The sequence below is a fragment of the Erythrolamprus reginae genome, chromosome 1 (genome assembly GCF_031021105.1).
Source record: "Erythrolamprus reginae isolate rEryReg1 chromosome 1, rEryReg1.hap1, whole genome shotgun sequence".
NCBI lineage: Eukaryota > Metazoa > Chordata > Lepidosauria > Squamata > Dipsadidae > Erythrolamprus > Erythrolamprus reginae.
This window is the reverse complement of record NC_091950.1, coordinates 27,200,229-27,222,069: the sequence shown is the minus strand read 5'-3', so window position 1 is coordinate 27,222,069 and position 21,841 is coordinate 27,200,229. Positions and strand designations below refer to the sequence as shown.

The 21,841-nt window shown below is 43.3% G+C and overlaps 1 protein-coding gene across 1 annotated transcript in view; it reads right to left on the bottom strand.

Annotated features, from left to right (window-relative positions):
- The window catches only part of INSR (insulin receptor), a 113,542-nt gene that overhangs the window by 40,209 nt on the left and 51,492 nt on the right, over window positions 1–21,841 (bottom strand). The window contains exons 3-7 of the mRNA XM_070747988.1: window positions 14,274–14,589; window positions 6,173–6,318; window positions 5,268–5,412; window positions 3,230–3,444; window positions 569–695 (exon numbers count right to left, since the gene is read on the bottom strand). Coding sequence (XP_070604089.1) covers window positions 569–695; window positions 3,230–3,444; window positions 5,268–5,412; window positions 6,173–6,318; window positions 14,274–14,589 — 949 coding nt within the window. The remainder of the gene's footprint in view (window positions 1–568; window positions 696–3,229; window positions 3,445–5,267; window positions 5,413–6,172; window positions 6,319–14,273; window positions 14,590–21,841) is intronic.

The window sequence follows — 21,841 nt, the reverse complement described above, 5'->3', positions numbered from 1 at the left end:
TCAAATCAAATCAAATCAAATCAAATCAAATCAAATCAATAAATATCCAACATCTTAAAAACTTCCAGTGTTAGAGCAGACACAACTTCTGAAGGCAAGCTGTTCCAGTGGTTTTGTTCTGTCAAGAAACTTTTCCTTAGTTCTAAGTTACTGTACTGTACTTCTCTCCTATAATTAGTTTCCATCCATTGCATCTTGTTCTATCCTCGGGTGCTTTGGAGAATAGGTTGACTCCCTCTTCTTTGTGGCAGCCCCTGAGATACTGGAACAGTGCTATTATGTCTCCCCTGGTCCTTCTTTTCATTAAGCAACAAAATTAAACTTTCTGTAACTATAATATTTACAAAGCCTCTTAACTAGAGGTTGCTTGGTTCTTGTCCAACTATGAAGATTAGTACTTCTGTCTATATTCAGTCTACAACAATATTCAATGAAAGAAATAAAGCTGGAGGCAACTCTGGATCTTTCTAGATCGCTGATCATTAAACTTTCTCAGCTTACTCTTCTGCATGGCACAATATAGGCTCAATATCTGGGAACCTAACTTTAACAAGGATTGTTTACTCACGCTTCCCTATAGAACACCATGAAGCCCAAAAGGTCACGAAAGTCCATTGGCCAGTATGCTTCCCATTTCAGTACAATTTTGTCACTGGATGTTTTTATACTAATAAACTTCAGCACTTCATTCTCACCTGCAGAGAAAGATATCACACTTGTATTACCAAGCATTTGTGGGTAGGAAAAAACATATAAATATATAAATATAAATACACACACACACACACACACACAAATTGTACCCAGCAATTTGTACTTGCCTATTTTGGGGGGGGGGGGGTGTTTACTATCAAATGAAATATCATGGGAAACCAGGGCTTGTAGTCAGAGATCAAAGTAGGTGTTAATGAAAAAGCCATCATGGAAAATTGTTTCCTTATTTATATCCTTCCTTTTTATTTTTTTTTTAAATAACGGCAAACATACCTATTGTATATGTATTGTTTTGCATTGTATGTTGTGAGCCGCCCCTCTCTCTCTCTCAGCCCAACTCACATCACAGGGTGGTTGTTGTACGCAAAATAAAAAAGATTATTATTATTATTATTATTATTATTATTATTATTAATTAGACTTGTATGCCGCCCCTCCCCGGGTCCCCGGAGAGGGGCGGCATACAAGTCTAATTAATAATAATGATAATCATCATCATCATCATCATCTTTTTTATTTTGCCTACAACAACCACCCCGTGATGTGAGTTGGGCTGAGAGAGAGAGAGAGTAACTGACCCAAAGTCATCCACCAGCTTTTATGCCTTAGGCAGGAATAGAACTCACAGTCTCCTGGTTTCTAGTCTGGTATCTTAACCACTAGACCAAACTGGCTTGAATCAGAGGAACATAAAGAACACTTTGGAGTATCAGAAATAAGGGAGTGTGGGTTTTTTAATCTGAAAATAGGGGTAGAGAGAGAGAGAGAAAAAGAGGGGGAAGTATGATCTTCATTACCCCACCCTCATGAATTAATACAAAGCAGGCAGCTGTGGTCATAGGAATCAAGCCCCACTGATCTATAGAGGGAAGGTAGAGAGTCTCTCACATACATATGTGCTATTGCTAAGGGAGGCTGTGGGGACATATTGTCCTGTGCTCTGCCAGCCTGGCAGAAATTCATAAACGAGGGATGAATTTGCTTTGCAAACTCAGTTGGAAAATATATAGCATACACATAAACAGGATGTTACCAATTTGGAAGCTACATCTTTGAATGCAGAAAAATTCCCAGAAAGAAACAAAGCCAAAACACAACAAATGTATGGTTCTGGACCAATGCCCACTTCCTCTCCCTGTTGCTTTGAGATTAAAATAAAGCTTTAACCACACTAGTGGGCAATTACTGACCCCAAAGTCAAAGTGAGAGTTATAGCATGATTCCTAAAGTCACTGAGAGAAATATGCCTTTGTGCCTTTGCCTAATCCAAAATTTTCTAATTAACAACAAAAACTAGAGATTGTGAAGTAATAATCAATAAAGATTACTTAAGATGTACATGCAGTGGAAGTGATGTGCCGGTGTCTGGAGGCTGTTGGGGCCTGGATGGGTGTCAACAGACTCAAGCTCAACCCGGATAAGATGGAGTGGCTGTGGGTTTTGCCTCCCAAGGACAATTCCATCTGTCCATCCATAACCATGGGGGGGGGGGGGGAGAATCATTGACCCCCTCAGAGAGGGTCCGCAACTTGGGCATCCTCCTCGATCCACAGCTCACATTAGAGAAACAGCTTTCAGCTGTGGCGAGGGGGGCGTTTGCCCAGGTTCGCCTGGTGCACCAGTTGCGGCCCTATCTGGATCGGGAGTCACTGCTCACAGTCACTGATGCCCTCATCACCTCGAGGCCCGACTACTGTAATGCTCTCTACCTGGGGCTACCTTTGAAAAGTGTTCGGAAACTTCAAATCGTGCAGAATGCAGCTGCGAGAGCAATCATGGGCTTTCCCAAATATGCCCATGTCACACCAACACTCCACAGTCTGCTTTGGTTGCTGATCAGTTTCCGGTCATAATTCAAAGTGTTGGTTATGACCTATAAAGCCCTTCATGGCACCGGACCAGATTATCTCAGGGACCGCCTTCTGCTGCACGAATCCCAGCGACCAGTTAGGTCCCACAGAGTGGGTCTTCTCCGGGTCCCGTCAACTAAACAATGTCGCTTGGCGGGACCCAGGGGAAGAGCCTTCTCTGTGGCGGCCCCGGCCCTCTGGAACCAACTCCCCCCAGAGATTAGAATTGCCCCCACCCTCCTCGCCTTTCGTAAGCTTCTTAAAACCCACCTCTGCCGCCAGGCATGGGGGAAATGAGATACTTTTCCCCCCTAGGCCTTTACAATTTTATGCATGGTATGTCTGTATGTATGTTTGGTTTTATAATAAGGGTTTTTAACTGCTTTAATATTGGATTGTTATATGCTGTTTTTATTACTGTTGTTAGCCGCCCCGAGGGCTACGGAGAGGGGCGGCATACAAATCCAATAAATGAATGAATGAATGAATGAATGAATAAAAAAATAAAAAAATAAAAACATGTAAACAGATACCCCAAAACAGTATCTATGTGCATCTAACCAGTAAGATCATGTTCATCATCCACTGATCCATAATTAAGAAAAAGACATATCATCTCATTTAAGAATTATTCATTTCCTTGGATAGCAGCAACTCATCCTTACAAGAGGCCTGGTCACCATTGGTCCTGAGAGCAATATCATTCTTCTCCTGGCGCCCTTTTGTTCCTGAGACCTCTTCCATCTTATGGATTTCTGACAGGCACAATTTGGGGTTGTAATAGAAGAACAGCTTCCCTTGGGCAATAGTGAGATTGTGTTTGCTCCAGTCCCAAAGCTGGCGAAGATTCTGGTTGTCCAGGGCATAAAATGAATAATTTCTAGATAAGAAAGAAAAGGACATGAAGAAAACCATGCCAAATAAAAAAAGAAAGAGATTCCCAAGCTGTCTCTTTTGTAATCAGCTCGTATATCTAAATCCTCCTCAAAACCTCTCTTGAGAATAGGGTCTAGAGCAGTGTTTTTCAACCAGTGTGCCGCGGTAAGCTTTGGGGCCCGGCAGGAGGGCGCCAGTAGTGGGAGGGGCAGGGTGTGGCAGCAGCGGCACCGGGGTGTACACGCCAGTGCTGCACTGGGCATGGACGCGGGGCTGGCACTGGCCTGCTGGCTGGGCCGGGACGGAGGTGCCAGCCTCGTGCCCATGCCCAGTGCAGCGCCAGATGCCACCGTTGGTGTCTCATCCAGCTGCCGCCGTTGGTGCCTGCACCCTGGAGCTCCTGCTCGCAGCCGATTGCCCTGTCACCGCCCTGCAGCTACTGCCCAATGCTAATGTTGCCAGCGTGGTGCACGAGAGAGAAAGAGAGAGAGGGGAAAAGAGAGAGAGAAAGAGAAAGAGAAAAAGCAAGAGAGAGAGGAGAGAAAGCAAGAGAGAGAGAGAAAGAGAAAGAGAGAAAGAGAAAGAAAGAAAGAAAGAGAGAGAGAGAGAGAGAGAGAGAGAGAGGGACTATAACTATATGTATAATATATATTGTCTTAGAGTGTCATTTTGTGTCATTTTGGTTGGTGGTGTGCCCCAGGATTTTGTAAATGTAAAAAATGTGCCGTGGCTCAAAAAAGGTTGAAAATCACTGGTCTAGAGCAGTGTTTCCCAACCTTGGCCACTTGAAGATATCTGGACTTCAACTCCCAGAATTCCCCAGCCAGCAAATGCTGACTGGGGAATTCTGGGAGTTGAAGTCCAAATATCTTCAAGTGGCCAAGGTTGGGAAACACTGGTCTAGAGAACAGGAGATCAAAACCTACTATCACTTTTCCTACTCCCTGTGTCTTTAATAGCAGGCTGACTTGCTTGTGATGCTTTATAGAGTGGTTCTCAGCCTTTCTAATACAGTTAATACAGTTCCTCATGTTGTGATGACCCCCAACCATAAATCTAGCGCCAATTCTCCCAACAGAGCTTTAAGCTGATTGGCAGGAAGGTCAGAGGGACAACCCCACTGTAAAACGCCTGATTGGTCGGATTGTAAAAATATGTTCCAAGGTGCCAGAATAGAAACATAGAAACATAGAAGATTGACGGCAGAAAAAGTGCCCTTATGCTATTTTCTGTATTTTTATCTTAGGATGGATATGTGTTTATCCCAGGCATGTTTAAATTCAGTTACTGTGGATTTACCAACCACGTCTGCTGGAAGTTTGTTCCAAGGATCTACTACTCTTTCAGTAAAATCTTATTTTCTCATGTTGCTTTTGATCTTTCCCCCAACTAACGTCAGATTGTGTCCCCTTGTTCTTGTGTTCACTTTCCTATTAAAAACCCTTCCCTCCTGAACCTTATTTACCTCTTTGACATATTTAAATAGAAGCTTTAGTTCATAGCACCATGGGAAATTTGTCTTTCCCCACGGTCTTAGGTGACCCCCTGTGACCCAAATGGTCATTTGACCACCCCAAAGGGGTCCCGACCCCCAGGCTGAGAACCACTGCTTATAGGAATCAATTTTGTAATGTGAAACGATTTTAGGTGCTTTATCAATAATCTTACTTTGCAAGAGAAATGGGGTCTGGTCCATTGGTGTGCAAAGGAGTCCCAACCCCCAGGCTGAGAACCACTGCTTTATAATATTGTAACAGTGGGGAAAGCTAACACTGCTTTCAATAGTATTTCCATGGGTTCAAGATATCCTTGAAGAACTGAACTCACCCATTTTCCAGAGTCTGTCCTCTGATTAGGCGCAGCTTGCGGAAAAAAGAGAGGGAGACTAGGGCATAGGAGCGACGGATTTTCAAATAGCCTGTGATTTCTTCAATCAAACCAAGGTTGGCTTCCAACTCAGCAGCAATGTTAGCTAAAGAAGGATGAAACATCAGCCACTTAAGCCACAAAATTATAAACAAAGAGTAGATTGTTATTCATACTGGGTCCTGACCTATGTGAGGGAACACCCAAAGTCATTACTACAACCACAAAAAACAATCGTCATCATTATCAACAAATAGCTTCCATGGCCCAAAATAGAGACAATGTCCAAAGGCACCTATGGTCTTTCCCAGGCATTGCTCCTTTGCCCTTTACTAGTGTGCTTGCTTATCTTATGAGGCCTGGGTTGGACTACTCAGGACAGGAGTAAAGAACTTCCATTGGTTCAAGCGCCAATCAAACCTTTGAGAACGGCATTTGGGAAGGAATAAGATCTGCAACAGATTTTTGGGGAGGAAGGTATGTATTGGAAACGTTAAGAGGTGAAACAGAGGCAAGATTTAAATCTGCCGGCTTCCTCCTTAACTTACCCTCATAAAGAGATGTCAGCAGACTACATTTGGCCCTTAGGCTAAACTTTTGCACCCCAAAGCTTTTAAATTTGCATTATTCAAAATAAACTGGGGAAATTGTGACTTTCTGATAAACTAAATTTTAAGAATATCCTCCAAGCCTAACTTAAGATACTCCATCATTCCTCTCCCAAAACTAAAACTTTTTTTTTTTAAAGTGCAAATTTCACTCCCTACCATCCATGTGGACAAGGCATAGTCAGTTGGCAGGGGGGGAAAATACCTTTTACACTTTATCTTGATTGGCACAAAGTAAAACCGGATATAGACACTCACTTCCTCCACGAATGTTGATAATTAAACTTCCATTCACAACGGTGCAGCCTCGGAGCGCCTGTGCAGCAGTAACCGAATCAATTATCTTTCCGTCCTCCACATCACATGTTTTTGGACAAAGACCTGCACAGGGTGTGCAGAGCAAGCTGAAAAAGAAAATACCAGAGGGGATCATTCAGGCTGTCCAATGCTTAATATAAGGGATAATGGTGCAATAAAAACACTAACTTTTCTAATCTAGGAAAAAATTCTAGAGTTCATAGCTACTATTACAAGAACATACACTCTGCAAACAGGTGATGCCTTAATAATTAGCTAATCTCTTCAGGCCATTTTTTCCAGCCTCAGCCAGGATAAAGGATTTGACAATACAGATACCATCTTGCCCCCATGGTTATGTTGGTTTGTTATCTTCCTGATTCCTTATTAATTCAATTTTTGAACATGAGCCGTGGTGGTGCAGTGGTTAGAGTGGAGTACTGCAAACTACTTCTGCTGACTGCCAGCTAACTGCAATTTGGCAGTTCAAATCTCACCAGACTTTATTCAGCCTTCCATCCTTCCAAAGTAGATAAAATGAGGACCCAAATTGTTAGGGGCAATTGGCTGACTCTGTGAACCACTTAAAAGGGGCTGTAAAACCCTGTGAAGCAGTATATAAATTTAAGTGTAGTTGCTATTGCTATGCTAGGATGGATTTACTTTCAGAAAAGTGAAGGAAACTGCCACCAGGCGCAAAAACCCATATTCGTTCAAAATTCTTGAACTGTACTGAACTGAAAAACATTATTATCACTACTAATATTCAGAAAAAAAATCTATTAGTTTATTTTATAGGCTATACACTCTTCATAAGACTCTGAGCAGTTTAAAACGAAGAACCAAAATAAAAATAAATAGAAATAGAAACCAGCTCTCCTGTGATAAACAACTGAATTGCCAATTGCAGGATCTTTTTTTATATACTAAGAATGCCCCAAATTGTCCACTTCCTCTCCCTTGTGGATATCTTGCTCTTCATTTTTTTCTCACTGCACAACATAAGAAGTACTAACAAGGGATCAGAAAATCTAGTTGTCTCAGTTGCAAAATTTATGATCAGCTGGAAAGAGGCAAATTCCAAGTGCTGAAAATAGGCGTTGATTGCTTACCTGAACGCCTCTTCTCGTACGGTGAGCGGGTACAGCAGTCACATGGGTTGCTCATGTCCAATCCGGTGGAACTGAGCCTAGTGTTAAAAAAGCTTGCCGGATCCGCCCCTTCCCCAGAATTCGCGAATCCATAGACTAGGCTCAGCTGTGAAGCTCTGTAGTGTTCAACTCTCATTGTTAGAGGAAGAAAGGTTATAGGAAGGTAAAGAAGACACATACAAGGGCGGGAAGTGACTGCTGTACCCGCTCACCGTACGAGAAGAGGCGTTCAGGTAAGCAATCAACGCCTATTCTCCGTACTGAAGGAGCGGGTCCAGCAGTCACATGGGACATACCCAATAGATGGTCCCTAGGGTGGGATTAGATTGCTATCATGTGAGATAACGGATTGGAGTACCCTTCTGCCGAAGGCAGCGTCCGCTGAAGCGTAAGAATCAATCTTGTAGTGCCTGATGAAGGAATTTGGCGAGGCCCAAGTGGCTGCTTTGCAGACCTCCTCCAACGGGGCTTGAGTCGCCCAAGCGGCCGAGGTGGCTGCGCTCCTGGTGGAATGCGCTGTGATGTTCCTTGGAACTGAGAGGGAGGCCGACTCATAGGCCTTAGATATAGTCCCTCTGATCCAACGGCCTATTACTGTTGAAGACACTTTGGCACCCATGACTCTGGGGTGATAGGCTATAAAAAGTGCTTCTGACCTCCGAAAGGGTCCTGTGCGTTGGATATAGATTCTCAGCGCTCTAATGAGATCCAGGGTGTGCCATCTAATTGCCAAGGGATGGTCTCGTTGGAGGCAGAAGGAAGGTAGGACAATATCCTGAGTTCTGTGGAACATGGAACTGACCTTGGGTAAGAAGGTAGGGTCCAGTCGCAAGACTACCTTGTCCTGATGAAATTGACAAAGGTCCTGCCTGATTGAGAGGGCAGCCAGCTCCGAAATGCGTCGGGCAGAGGTAATAGCCACCAGGAATGCTACTTTAAAGGATAGGTACCTGAGGGACGCCGATTTTAGGGGTTCGTATGGTGCCTGCGTGAGGGAATGGAGAACCCGTGGCAAATCCCAGGATGGATACCTGTGAACCTTGGAAGGTCTGAGGTTGGCTATGCCCTTGAGGAATTCCTGAACTTCTGGGAAGGATCGGAGAGGCTGTCTGCGGGGGCCCCCTAGGACAGATGAAATGGCTGCCAGATGACGCCGGAGGGTGCTGGTGGAAAGTCCTTTATGGAAACCTTGCATAAGGAAGGAAATGATTCTGTGTATGGGAATGCACAGGGGAGAGAGGCCTTCCTGTAGACACCACTGGTGAAACTTGGACCACGTGTGGTCGTAGATTCGATTGGTCGAACCCCTTCTGGCCTTTAAAATGACCTCCACTGTATCGGGGTCGTGACCACGCAGTTCTAAGTCTCTCCTGATAACAGCCAGGCGGTGAGGTGGAACCACTCCGGATCTGGATGGAATGAGGCCCCCTGCCGCAGCATATCCCCCGAAACGGGGAGTCGCCAAGGGTCCTGTACGGATAACTGTTGGAGATCCGCGAACCAGGGCCGGCGGGGCCAATGAGGGGCGATTAAGATTACTCGGGCCCTCTCGGTGAGGACCTTGTGAATCACGTCCGGGAGAATTGGAATTGGAGGGAATGCGTAAAGTAGGCCTGGAGGCCATGGGCTCCGGAGGGCATTGATTGCTTCCGCTCCCGGGGATGGAAATCTGGAAAAGAAGCGAGGGAGCTGGGCGTTCGCATTGGTCGCGAAGAGATCCAGAATTGGTAGGCCGAATCTGAGGCTGATTTGATGGAACAGGTCTTGATGGAGGTTCCACTCTCCTGGGTCTATCGTTGCTCGAGATAGCCAATCCGCTTGGACGTTGAGGCTCCCCGAGATGTGGTCGGCTAGGAGCGACCGAAGATGTTTTTCCGCCCAAAGGCCTAACTTGAGGGCCTCCCTCATGAGGGCCTTGGATCTCGTGCCCCCCTGTCTGCAGATATGGCTTTTGGTGGCAATGTTGTCGGTGAGAATGAGAACGTGCCGGTTGGGAATGCGAGGAGAGAAGTGCTTCAGAGCCAGGGAAACGGCTCTTAACTCTAGCCAATTGATTGGCTTGGAAGCTTCCTCCGGGGACCACGTGCCCTGGGCTATCATCCCCTGGGCGTGGGCGCCCCATCCCGATAGACTGGCATCTGTGGTGATGACAAATTGATCCGGACACCTGAACGGGGATCCTTTGTCCATGGCCGGAGACTTCCACCACTTGAAGGATCTGCGAACCATTGGTGGGATGACAATGCGACGGTTTGAGTTGCTGTGCCCCGATCTCTGAAAGGGTAATAGGAGCCACTGAAGTTCCCTAGCATGAAGGCGAGCCCAGGGAATGATGCCTATGCATGACACCATCTTCCCCAAAAGGGAAGACAGGGTTACTATGGATACTGAAGGTTTAGATAAAATGCAAGAAATTAACTCCCCTATACTACATTTTCTCTCGGGAGAGAGAAAAACCTGGGAGGATTCTGAATTAATAATGGATCCCAGGTGTAAGATGGATGTGGAAGGTTGGAGATGACTTTTATCAAAGTTGATGGAAAATCCATGGTCCTGAAGGACTGACATGGTGATAGAAAGGTCTGTTTTCACTTTTTCTAGGGAGTTCCCATGAATCAAAATATCATCAAGATAACATAAAATGTGAATGGGAGCCGCCCGGATATAGGCCGCCAGGGACCCCAAGAGCTTTGTAAAGACCCGAGGGGCCGAGGAAAGGCCAAAAGGCATCGCCCTATACTGGAAATGCCTGCCTTGAAAGGAGAAACGTAAAAATTTTCTGTGGCATTTGGCTATAGGAATGTGGAGGTAGGCCTCAGTGAGGTCTAAAGAGACCATGAAATCTCCCGTGTGGATGGCGGCCAAAATAGATGATAAGGAGTGCATCTTAAACTTCCTATATTTGATGAATAGGTTAAGCTTCTTTAAATCCAAAATAGCTCTCCAACCTCCGGAGGATTTTGGAACCATAAATAGGATGGAATAAAAACCTAGACCCTTCTGACCGGAGGGAACCGGTTGAATGGCTCTGATGGACAATAAGTGAGAAATGGCCTCCTCCATACGGTTACAATCTGAGGAGGACCTGGGAGAAGGGCAGGAAATAAAACGTTTCGGAGGGGGAGAAATAAATTCTAAAAGAAGGCCTGTTTGAACAGTGTCAATGACCCAGGGGTCCTTGGAGGTGAGACGCCAACTAGAGGCGAAATGGGCTAGGCGACCACCTATGGGAATTGAGGAAAAATTACCATCTAGGTTTCTTTGAAGCCCTGTTAGAGGACGCTCCCCTTTGGAAGCGAAAGCCTCTGCCCCTGGAGTTCCTACCTTGGGAACGAAAGCGGGGGGAATACTGACCTGGAGATCTCTGATAGGAAGCCGCTTGATCTTGCTGACGCCCTGGGCGACGAAAGGACTGCGTTTTGGTAGCCTTTTTGGTGGTTGGACCCAAAACTTTCTTCTTGTCCGTGGTTTCCGTGAGGAGTGGATCCAGAAGATCACCGAAAAGAAGGTCGCGCTTTAAGGGTCCCAGGGATAACTGCCACTTCTGGCGTACTCCCGCTTGCCAAGGGCGAATCCATAGGAGTCTTCTTGCCGTTGTAGAAGCTGCAATAGACTTAGCAGAAAATCTAGTAGATTGTAAAGTGGCATCAGCCACGTACTGGGCAGCTGCAAAGACCTTGTTGAAGTCTTGTTGACCTCTCAAGTCATCGGGGGGAATATGCTGCTGAAGTTGGCGAAGCCACAGAAGCATGGCTCTGGAGAAAAAGGAAGCCGCTGCAGAACTTTTAATGGCCCAGGAATCTGCGGTGAATCCTCTTTTGAGCATTTGTTCAATCCGCTTGTCCTCTGGGCGGAGGACTTCCTCTGCTTCGCCTGGAACAGCAGCCGCCGAGTGAAGAATCTTGACAGGTTCATCCGGTTTAGGAAAGGATAAGAGCTCCTCATAGGAAGAGGAGAGTTTGTACAATTTTCTGTCCTTGGTTGAGGGATTAAGCCCAGAGGCTGGGAAATCCCACTGCTTAAGTAAGGCATCTTTAAACAATTTAGGCATAGGAATTACCTCGTTATCCTCCTGTTCCTCTGTGAAGAAGGTAAATTCTCCTCCGGGGGATCAGTGGATGTGGAGGCCTGTTTCTCCTGAGCCGCCAATCCCGTAGAAATTCTAGCTTTGAGGAGGAGAGATTTGAACAATTGAGAAGGAAAAATAGTAATTGGAGAAGGAACCTTTATTTGGGATTCCTCATCATCTGAGAGGCCTTGAAAGGGATCCTCATCCTCCTCCATATCCTCATATTCGTCCTGAGAGGAATCTGAATCATCCTGAATAGGAGCTCTAACCGCTGGGGAAGAACCCAAGGGGCGGGAGGGGCGAGGAGGTGGAGGAGGTAAGGGAAGCTCATTGATGGTAGAGAATTTAGCATCAATGGCCTTGGACAACACAGAAAAAATAGATTGGAATTCAGGAGGTAAACTAGAAATATCAGCAGGAATGGCAGAAGAATCCCTGAAGGCCTGGGAGGATCCTGGCTGGGGGGAATCTTCAATAATATCTGGTTCCTCTGGACCTATTCCCCATAGGTTAGGTTGGGGTCTGTCTAGGTTTGGCTCATCCAGAGATAACACAGGGACCCCAGAAGGAGGCAGACTAGAAGCCTCTGGGGGGTCTTGACTACTGAGTACTTGGGCCTGTACTTTCAAACGCTTTGCTGATTTGTCATGGATTCTTTGTAGGGCTAGGTCCCTTCTCTTCTCAGCCCTGGTGACCTTGGTCGAGGGGCGGGCCCCTGAAGAAGAGGAGGTCGAGGCCTGGGGGATACTGGTAATCTCATCGCCTGTAGGCCTGGCCTCTCTGGGACCTTTAGTTGTGCCTCTCTTGGGAAAAGTAGCCATAGTCTGACAATTAACAGAAGACCAGGCTGAGCCAAAAACTGAATAATTAGGGAGAAGATTTCAAGGACTTCCCAAGAGGTATGGATCCTGCTCCGAGGCCTCGGAGCTGCTGATACTTGAGGGCAATCTGGGCAAACCCAGAGTTCGTGTCCCCAAATACAGCGTGGCCAGCCTCCCTAAACTTAAATTAAAGTAAACCAAGGCACTCTGGTTGGAGGCTTAGCCGGTGGAGAATTAAGCCTGAGCGTCCCAAAGCCCACTCCGGGATCCACGCGGTGGACTGAGGCCTACGCGGCTGGCAGGAGGCCAACACGAGAGGCCTAAATTTAAAAAGGGCGCGAAGGCCTTCGCGCCGAAAAATCGCTCCGTAATAGAATTCTTAAAGGGGAAGCGATCGACTAAGTCCAGGAGACTAGAAACAAACGTCTCACTCCGCAGGAGGTATTTTTTAAGCCCTTTTACAATAATACAATCATGAATCAATGAATCAATACTTGCACCAGGACCTCCAGGCCAAAGGATTAAAAGAATCCACAAGCGGCAGCGGGGATCGTAAACGGCAAAACAGCCGGGGGAAAACGAAACCGCAACTTCTCCCAAGGAAAAAAGCCGAGCCACAAACGGCTGGCGCTATTAGTGCAAGTAAACAAATAAGGATAAACAATTCTTACTACTTTTGAAGGAAAAGATCGAAGGGAAGGTGTTAGAATGTTGAACGAGCTATCACAATACAACCGCAGGATATGCGAACTGAGCGAATTCTGGGGAAGGGGCGGATCCGGCAAGCTTTTTTAACACTAGGCTCAGTTCCACCGGATTGGACATGAGCAACCCATGTGACTGCTGGACCCGCTCCTTCAGTACGGAGAATCAAGGAATGTTTTCCAAGTATTTGGAAGGCAGCACAAATATGTGTGTTTATATATATTTATCATTTCATCCAATTTCATAAACTGCAGAAGTGCTGTTGCTTTTAAATAATATATGCATACATTAAGTATATTTCCACTCAGTACTGCCTAATTTAAAATGATTAACATAGTCTGCAGAATGTATCTTAGAATATTATTTAGAGTAAGTATTCATGATTTAGCTCTACTCTTGACTTTAATATTACGGAGGGGAAGTGAGCATTTCTACCGGATATTACTGAGAACTATGACAGCACTACAAATCTGAAAGCGTCTCAATATTTTAGATTGCAAATTTATTTATTATTGCTTGGCACAAAATGCTATCCCCCCCCCCCCTTCTTTATTTCTCATTTGTAATTTATTTGCTTCTAATCCTGGTATAACTCTCAAAATCCTAGGGTAGTGATGGCAAACCTTTTTTTCCTCGGGTGTCAAAAAAGTATGTGCGTGTGCTATGGGGCATGTGCAAGTGCCCATATCCATAATCATCATGGTGATAAAGCCTGGGGAAGACAAAAATAGCTTCCCTCACCCCGTTTCCCAACTTCTGGTGGGCCCATGTTTCACTCTCCCCAGGTTCCAAAGGATTCCCTGGAGCCTGGGGAGGATAAAAACGCCCTCCTCTATCCCTCCAGAGGCTCTCTGAAAGCCAAAAACGCCCTCCCAGAGCTTGTGTACGAGCCAAAAATCATCTGACTGGCACACACATGCGCGTTGGAGCTGAGCTAGGGCAACAACTTGCGTACCCTCCAATATGGCTCCGCCTGTGGCACCATATTTGTTTGTTTGTTTGATTTTTATGCTGCCCTTCTTCTTAGACTCAGGGTGGCTTACATGTTAGCAATAGCACTTTTTAACAGAGCCAGCCTATTGCCCCCACAATCCAGGTCCTCATTTTACCCACCTCGGAAGGACGGAAGGCTGAGTCAACCTTGAGCCGATGATGAGATTTGAACTGCTGACCTGCAGATCTATCAGTCAGCTTAAGTGGCCTGCAGTACAGCACTCTATCTCCTGCGCCACCCCGGCTCCATAGGTTCGCCCTCGCTGTCCTAGGGTATCTCTACACCCACCAACAAGACGAGATGATAAAAAGGAAGAACTCACTTGGTAGAGTTCAAGATGTAACCGGAAGGGCAATCAGGGAGGCATTCGCCATTGTGGATAACAGGGCATTCAGACTTGCGGGCCATCTTGCATTTATTGTGTAGCTCCTGACAAAAGTCGAACGTTACACACCGCCAGCCTTTGTAGCGATAGTAATTGGGTGGACATGTTTCTATACACCTGCCATCCAAATAGAAATTCCGGCACGCCACACACTTCTCTGGATTGTTGGGCTCAAAGCAGCTGCCCAGGCACTCCGCATGGCAGCACTTACCAGTTGAGGTGCAGCCCTGAGACTTGCATGTGGGATTACACACTGGAGAAGAGAAATAAGGAGAGATGATTACTAGGCACTTTAAAACGGAGGTGCTCCTCACCTCAACAAAAACTGCCTGCATTGCTTCATTAACGTAGACTAGACAACACTAGAGTCCCCCATAAACGAGCCCTTTATGGCTATTTACCAGAATGTCAATTGCCACTCCCACAATCCAGCAGATTGATTTTAGTACTTCTGCTTACCTTTGCCCTTTCTCTAAATAGCAAAGTGCATTTCCAGTGAAGGCAGTGAGCTGCATTACTTGCCATTTTTATTTTCTGAGAAAGCTTAGGAATCCTACCTAAAACCAAGAGGCATTTTTAAAATAATGATGATACAAAACGCTGGTTCTTCTTAGCAAGGTGGAATCCTGTTTTTTAAGTATAACATAATCTTTTAAAAATATAAAAAGTCAAATGGCCATGATATTGGGCAAGCAACAAAAGAAGTATATTCATGCCATAGGACCATGTGGTAGATCTCAAGATCCCAAGTCTAAACATCTAGTTTTATTTAAAGTTTTGCAATGCAGAAACTTACCATCACAAGACCATATGTCATATGTTTTAATTCAGTCCAAATGCAAAAATGAACTTGTAATTTTTGACCCCACACTGTCCACCATTCATTCTTAATTTATAACAGCTTCTGTTTTGTTCCTCCCCCCCCAAAAAATTACCTTCATTCCACCAGCCCCTTCCCATAAACACTCCTTCTTTGTGATACTTGCTATATTTTTAGTATATGTCCAGTCAAAAATACTAATATCAGTTTTTGAATACAGTGGTACCTCTACCTAAGAAGGCCTCTACTTATGAACTTTTCTCGATAAGAACTGGGTGTTCAAGATTTTTTTGCCTCTTCTCAAGAACCATTTTCCACTTGCAAACCCAAGCCTCCAAAACTGTAACTGGAAAAGGCAGGGGAAAGCCTCCGTGGGGCCTCTCTAGGAATCTCCTGCAAGGAAACAGGGCCGGAAAAGGTGGTGAGAAGCCTCAGTGGGGCCTCTCTAGGAATCTCCTGGGAGGAAACAGGGCCTCCACCCTCCCTGTGGTTTCCCGAATCGCACACGTTACTTGCTTTTACGTTGATTCCTATGGGAAAAATTGCTTCTTCTTACAAACTTTTCTACTTAAGAACCTGGTCATGGAACGAATTAAGTTCGCAAGTACAGGTACCACTGTATGTCTTTTAATATATAGACTGGCAAGACCTTAATTTTGTTTACTCAACTTTAATTCTTTCAGCATAGGAAAACTAATGATACAGTGAAGGAAGGGGTGGAACGGCAATATACATAGTTTAATGTACTTGGAGCCATTTCTTAAAGAAATAGTATGCCTCTCTTCTGTTTACCCATTTGTTAATAATCAAAATACAACCAAGGAGGACATGGTTAAAATTAGAACAAAACAAGCAGGAAGGACAGAATCCTTTCGAAGAAAAACAAGCATCCTGGCTATGGAGCCACCTCCCCACCATGCTAGAAAGGAATCACATGCTAATATCATTCATCACTTCAGCTCTCTATTCCAGTCCAAAGTGAGACAGCTCTACTGCATAGAATATTACTAATAATTCCTAACTAATAGCAAATCCTATTAGCAAGGCTGGAGCAGGAACAAAGCTTTTTTCTTCTTAAGTTGGTGGGGAATAACCATTAGAAAATATCAAAACTACTCTTTTTATCTTATAGTTGCTGCCCTCCAGAAGGTCAGGGCCACAAAAAAGACTTGCTTTAGAGCAAACACTACTGGGTATTTAAAGCCAATAGGCAGATTTTGATCAAAATATGTATCTCAAAGCCACAACCTTCTGGATCCACAGCCTCGCATGGCCTAAAAATAGATCTTTTGAAACCACCATGGGGCTTTTCAAGAAACAGAAAAGCTTTTGCGAACAGGAAGAGCATTGAGTTTCTCACTTCTTCCATGATACTGTCAATTATAATGCAGAAGCAAATTATAAGTATACTGATAAAAAATGTTTGTTTTTTAGCACCTTCTATTGTTGTTGTTGTTTGTTTATTTTTTTATTTGTCATACAAATATAGTATTGTATTGTAGTATGTTTAACATAATATAAGGATAAAGTAGAGAGAAAGAAGATAAAAAGACATTAGGATAGGAATGGTAGGCACAAAGGTGCACTTATGCACGCCCCTTACAGACCTCTTAGAAAAGGGGAGACGTCTATTGTAGATAATGTAAGGTTGAAGATTTTGGGATTGGGGGAAGAAACCACAGAGTCCGGTAGTGAATTCCAGGCGTTGATCACTCTATTGCTGAAATCATATTTTCTGCAGTCTAGTTTGGAGCGGTTTACGTTTAGTTTTGTATCTATTGCATGCTCTTGTGTTGTTGTTGTTAAAGGTGAAGTAAAGGTGTACTCGCCAGCAGGGAGTATATTGTGATGTATGATTTTAAATCAGTTCGGAGGCGGTTTTTGTTGTTTTTACTTTAATCTTGATAGGATCATATAGTCTGAAATGTATTTGTGGTAGTTCAAACTGCTAACAGAGCTAACTAATAAAAAATGGAATACAGTTTTCATTCCAATATTCTGTTCCTACAGTCCCAAGAAAGACTCATGAAAAGCCAGAGCAGATACGACTGCAAAATGACTCAGCCTAGAAAGTGACAGTAGTCTATAAACAACAAGAGCTTAATTGATTTATTTTCCAGCCCTGTGAGAGTAATAAGCAATTTCCTTGTACTTTCTTATTATGTTTGTTGCAACTGCTGGCCTGGAGGTAGAAGAGAGTGGGAGAGAAACCACATATAAGAATATTTCCAGAGCAATGCAAAAGATCAAGGTTTCAACAAGGTTTCAAGAAGACCCAATAGCATTCTTAAAGGGATAGTCAAATAGAGCTATAAAACTCAGTTGGCTGTTTATAGTTAGAAGGGGCTAGCAGACACCCATATTAAGCAAAGGCACCCAATATAATCTAGGCAGATGCTACTTAGAAAGACAGAATTTATCCAGAAGTCTAGCTTTGATTATTCATGGAGACAAATTGGAAATACAGTAGATAGTTCCTGCATGCCTTCCTTCTCTGAATTCTTTCAAAAAATACAGGCTCACTGCTGTTAGTAATAAATGCAAGTTAACTGAACTTATTGATTCAGCACAAATGTGGGGAGGGGGGTTGGACTAGATGACCTACATTGTCCCAACTTTAGCAATCTGTTTTGAAACAGCCTTTCCCCAGCTCTGTATCCTCAAAATGTATTGTGCCCTTCCCAGAATTTCCAGAAAAGCTCTCTGACCATCTTAGCTGAGAATTTGGGAAGCTGCAACTCCAGCATATCCAAATAATGCCTGGACAGGGGAAATTATTTAAATTAATCCTGAGTCTTTAAAGCTGGACAGTACTTAACATTTACCAAAAATAAATAGACGGATAGCAAGAACTGCGGCGCCTAACACACGATTTAAGTATTGCCCACAAGATCATATGCTGCAACGTCCTTCCGGTCAACGACTACTTCAGCTTCAACCGCAACAACATAAGAGCACACAACAGATTCAAACTTAATATTAACCGCTCCAAACTTGACTGTAAAAAATATGACTTTAACAATCGAGTTGTCGAAGCGTGGAACTCATTACCGGACTCAATAATGTCAACTCCCAACCCCCAACATTTCTCCCTTAGACTCTCCACGATTGACCTCTCCAGGTTCCTAAGAGGCCAGTAAGGGGCGTATATAAGTGCACTGATGTGCCTATCGTCCCCTGTCCAATTGTCTTTCCTTATCTCATATATCATATATATTCTCTCCTTATCTATCTATCTATCTATCTATCTATATTATATATATATATATATATATATATATATATATATATATATATATATATAATATATACTTATATATTCTCTCCTTATCTCTTATATCATATATATTCTCTCCCTCCCATCTACTTCTCTTCTTTTTTACTTTCTATCTTTATATATATTACTTAATGTCTATTCTCTTCCATATGTATTGTATATTGGACAAAGAATAAATAAAAAAAATTGCTGGAGAAATATTGTTTTTATTCATCCCTGTCTACTCCACAAAACAACTATTCAGTTTTAACTTTCACTTAAGTAGAGACAGCTTTAAAATGGAGGATGTAGAGATTGCATGGCGCAGCAAAAAGTAGTCAAAACAACTCTGGGAATGATTTAAGAAGGCAAGACATTAGCCACCCATCATCCCAAAGGTATGCAAAGACATTTACAGCACAGTCTTGGAAATCGAGTTTGCCAAGATATACATAAAACCAAGGTAAAAGGAAGAAGAAACCGCTATGGTTTAGCAATGATGTAAGGGCTATAGTCAATGAAAAAAAGGCTGCCTATAGGAGGTATAAAGAGTCTGGAAGTATAGCTGATAGGGAGGTGTATAAAATGAGACAGAAGGAGGCAAAACAGATAATATATGCTGCTAAAGCCTCAAAAGAGGAAGAAATTGCCAAATCTGTAAAGAAGGGGGATAAAACCTTCTTCAGATATATTAGTGATAAGAAGAAGAAAAACTGCGGCATCACGAAGCTTAGTACCGGGAATAATACATGCATTAATGGGAATAAGGAGATCGCTGACCATTTCAATAGCTACTTCTGTTCAGTTTTTTCAAAAGACACCTTACAAAATAATACTATAGAGGGATATAGCATTGCTTCCAGCTGTACGGATTCAGCTCCAGTGATCTTAGAAGCCGATGTCTTAGAAGAACTTGAACGATTAAAGATAAATAAGGCAATGGGTCCAGATGGCATCCACCCCAGAATTCTTAAAGAACTCAGATCTGTCATTGCTACCCCCCTGACTGATTTGTTTAACCAATCCTTGTTAACAGGAGAAGTTCCTGAGGATTGGAGAATGGCCAGTGTTGTGCCTATCCACAAGAAGGGCAGTAGAGAAGAAGCTGGTAACTACAGGCCAGTTAGCTTGACATCAGTGGTAGTTAAAATGATGGAGACTCTACTCAAAAAGAGGATAAATCAGCACCTAAAAAACAATAACTTATTGGACCCAAATCAGCATGGCTTTACTGAAGGCAAATCATGTCAGACTAATCTCATTGATTTCTTTGACTATGTCACAAAGGTGTTGGATCAAGGTGGTGCCGTGGATATTGCCTATCTAGACTTCAGCAAAGCCTTTGATACGGTTCCACATAAAGAGCTGATAGATAAATTAGTGAAGATTGGACTTAATCCCTGGATAGTTCAATGGATTTGCAGCTGGCTGAAGCGTAGACATCAGAGAGTTATTGTTAACGGCAAGTATTCTGAGCAGAGTCAGGTTACAAGCGGTGTGCCACAAGGGTCTGTTCTGGGTCCTATTCTTTTTAATATGTTTGTGAGTGACATAGGGGAAGGTTTGGTAGGGAAGGTTTGCCTATTTGCCGATGACTCTAAAGTGTGCAATAGGGTTGATATTCCTGGAGGCGTCTGTAATATAGTAAATGATTTAGCTTTACTAGATAAACTGCAGTTTAATGTTTCCAAATGTAAAATAATGCACTTGGGGAAAAGGAATCCTCAATCTGAGTATTGTATTGGCAGTTCTGTGTTAGCAAATACTTCAGAAGAAAAGGATTTAGGGGTAGTGATTTCTGACAGTCTCAAAATGGGTGAACAGTGCAGTCAGGCGGTAGGGAAAGCAAGTAGGATGCTTGGCTGCATAGCTAGAGGTATAACAAGCAGGAAGAGGGAGATTATGATCCCGCTATATAGAATGCTGGTGAGACCACATTTGGAATACTGTGTTCAGTTCTGGAGACCTCACCTACAAAAAGATATGGACAAAATTGAACGGGTCCAAAGACGGGCTAAAAGAATGGTGGAAGGTCTTAAGCATAAAACGTATCAGGAAAGACTTCATGAACTCAATCTGTATAGTCTGGAGGACAGAAGGAAAAGGGGGGACATGATCGAAACATTTAAATATATTAAAGGGTTAAATAAGGTCCAGGAGGGAAGTGTTTTTAATAGGAAAGTGAACACAAGAACAAGGGGACACAATCTGAAGTTAGTTGGGGGAAAGATCAAAAGCAACATGAGAAAATATTATTTTACTGAAAGAGTAGTAGATCCTTGGAACAAACTTCCAGCAGACGTGGTAGATAAATCCACAGTAACTGAATTTAAACATGCCTGGGATAAACATATATCCATCCTAAGATAAAATACAGAAAATAGTATAAGGGCAGACTAGATGGACCAGGAGCTCTTTTTTTGCCGTCAGACTTCTATGTTTCTATGTTTCTAAGTTGAGTTAAATACTAAAAAGCCTTTCTCTTTTACTTGTGCAATATGGAACATTTAATGAAATATGGTTTGCTATCTCACTGCCTTGTGTGAAGAATGGCCGTGCTAGGTGAGCATCAATTTCTTAGTATTCCAGAACAGGAATACTGAAGACAGATTCATGGAATTATAAACAGGAACAGAGCACCGGAAGGCTGTTGATGGAAACAATATACAGTAGTTCCAATGGCTAGAATTGGAATTAGAATTTAGTGTTAGCTTTGATGTCCATTTTATAGAGATCCCACCTGCAAATAAGAATATTTTTTCTGCAGTCTCCCTGAAATCAGAACAGACACTGGAATAGCCAGCTAAACAGGATTTTTTATGCCTTTCAATTAATGTGAAGAATTCTTCCAGCTATTACTAAAAAATATTTAAGTGATACTAGGAGAATATGGAAGCAAAAGCTGGACTTTAAAGAGGCAGGATAGGAAGAATACTGAAACTTTGGACTTTGATATTGGAGGAGACTTCTGAGAATTTCATAGAGAGCCAGGAAAACAAATGGATCCTAGGACAAAATCAGTGCAGAGGCTTTCTTTTCAGGCACCAAGCTTAAACTGTTCTACTTTGGATTCATTATGGAAAGAACTTGCTTTCTTGTGGAAGGTTCTAATGCTGGGGAGGATTCAAGAAAAAAAGAAGGGGATGAGCAGCAACAAGATAGTTGAACTCAGTTATAGTGGCAATGGAGGCATCCCTGGAAAACATGAAAGACAGGAAAGAAAATCTACCCACATGGTCATTAAGAGTCAATAAGAACTTAACATAGAAACATAGAAGACTGACAGCAGAAAAAGACCTCATGGTCCATCTAGTCTGCCCTTATACTATTTCCTGTATTTTATCTTAGGATGGATCTATGTTTATCCCAGGCATGTTTAAATTCAGTTACTGTGGATTTACCAACCACGTCTGCTGGAAGTTTGTTCCA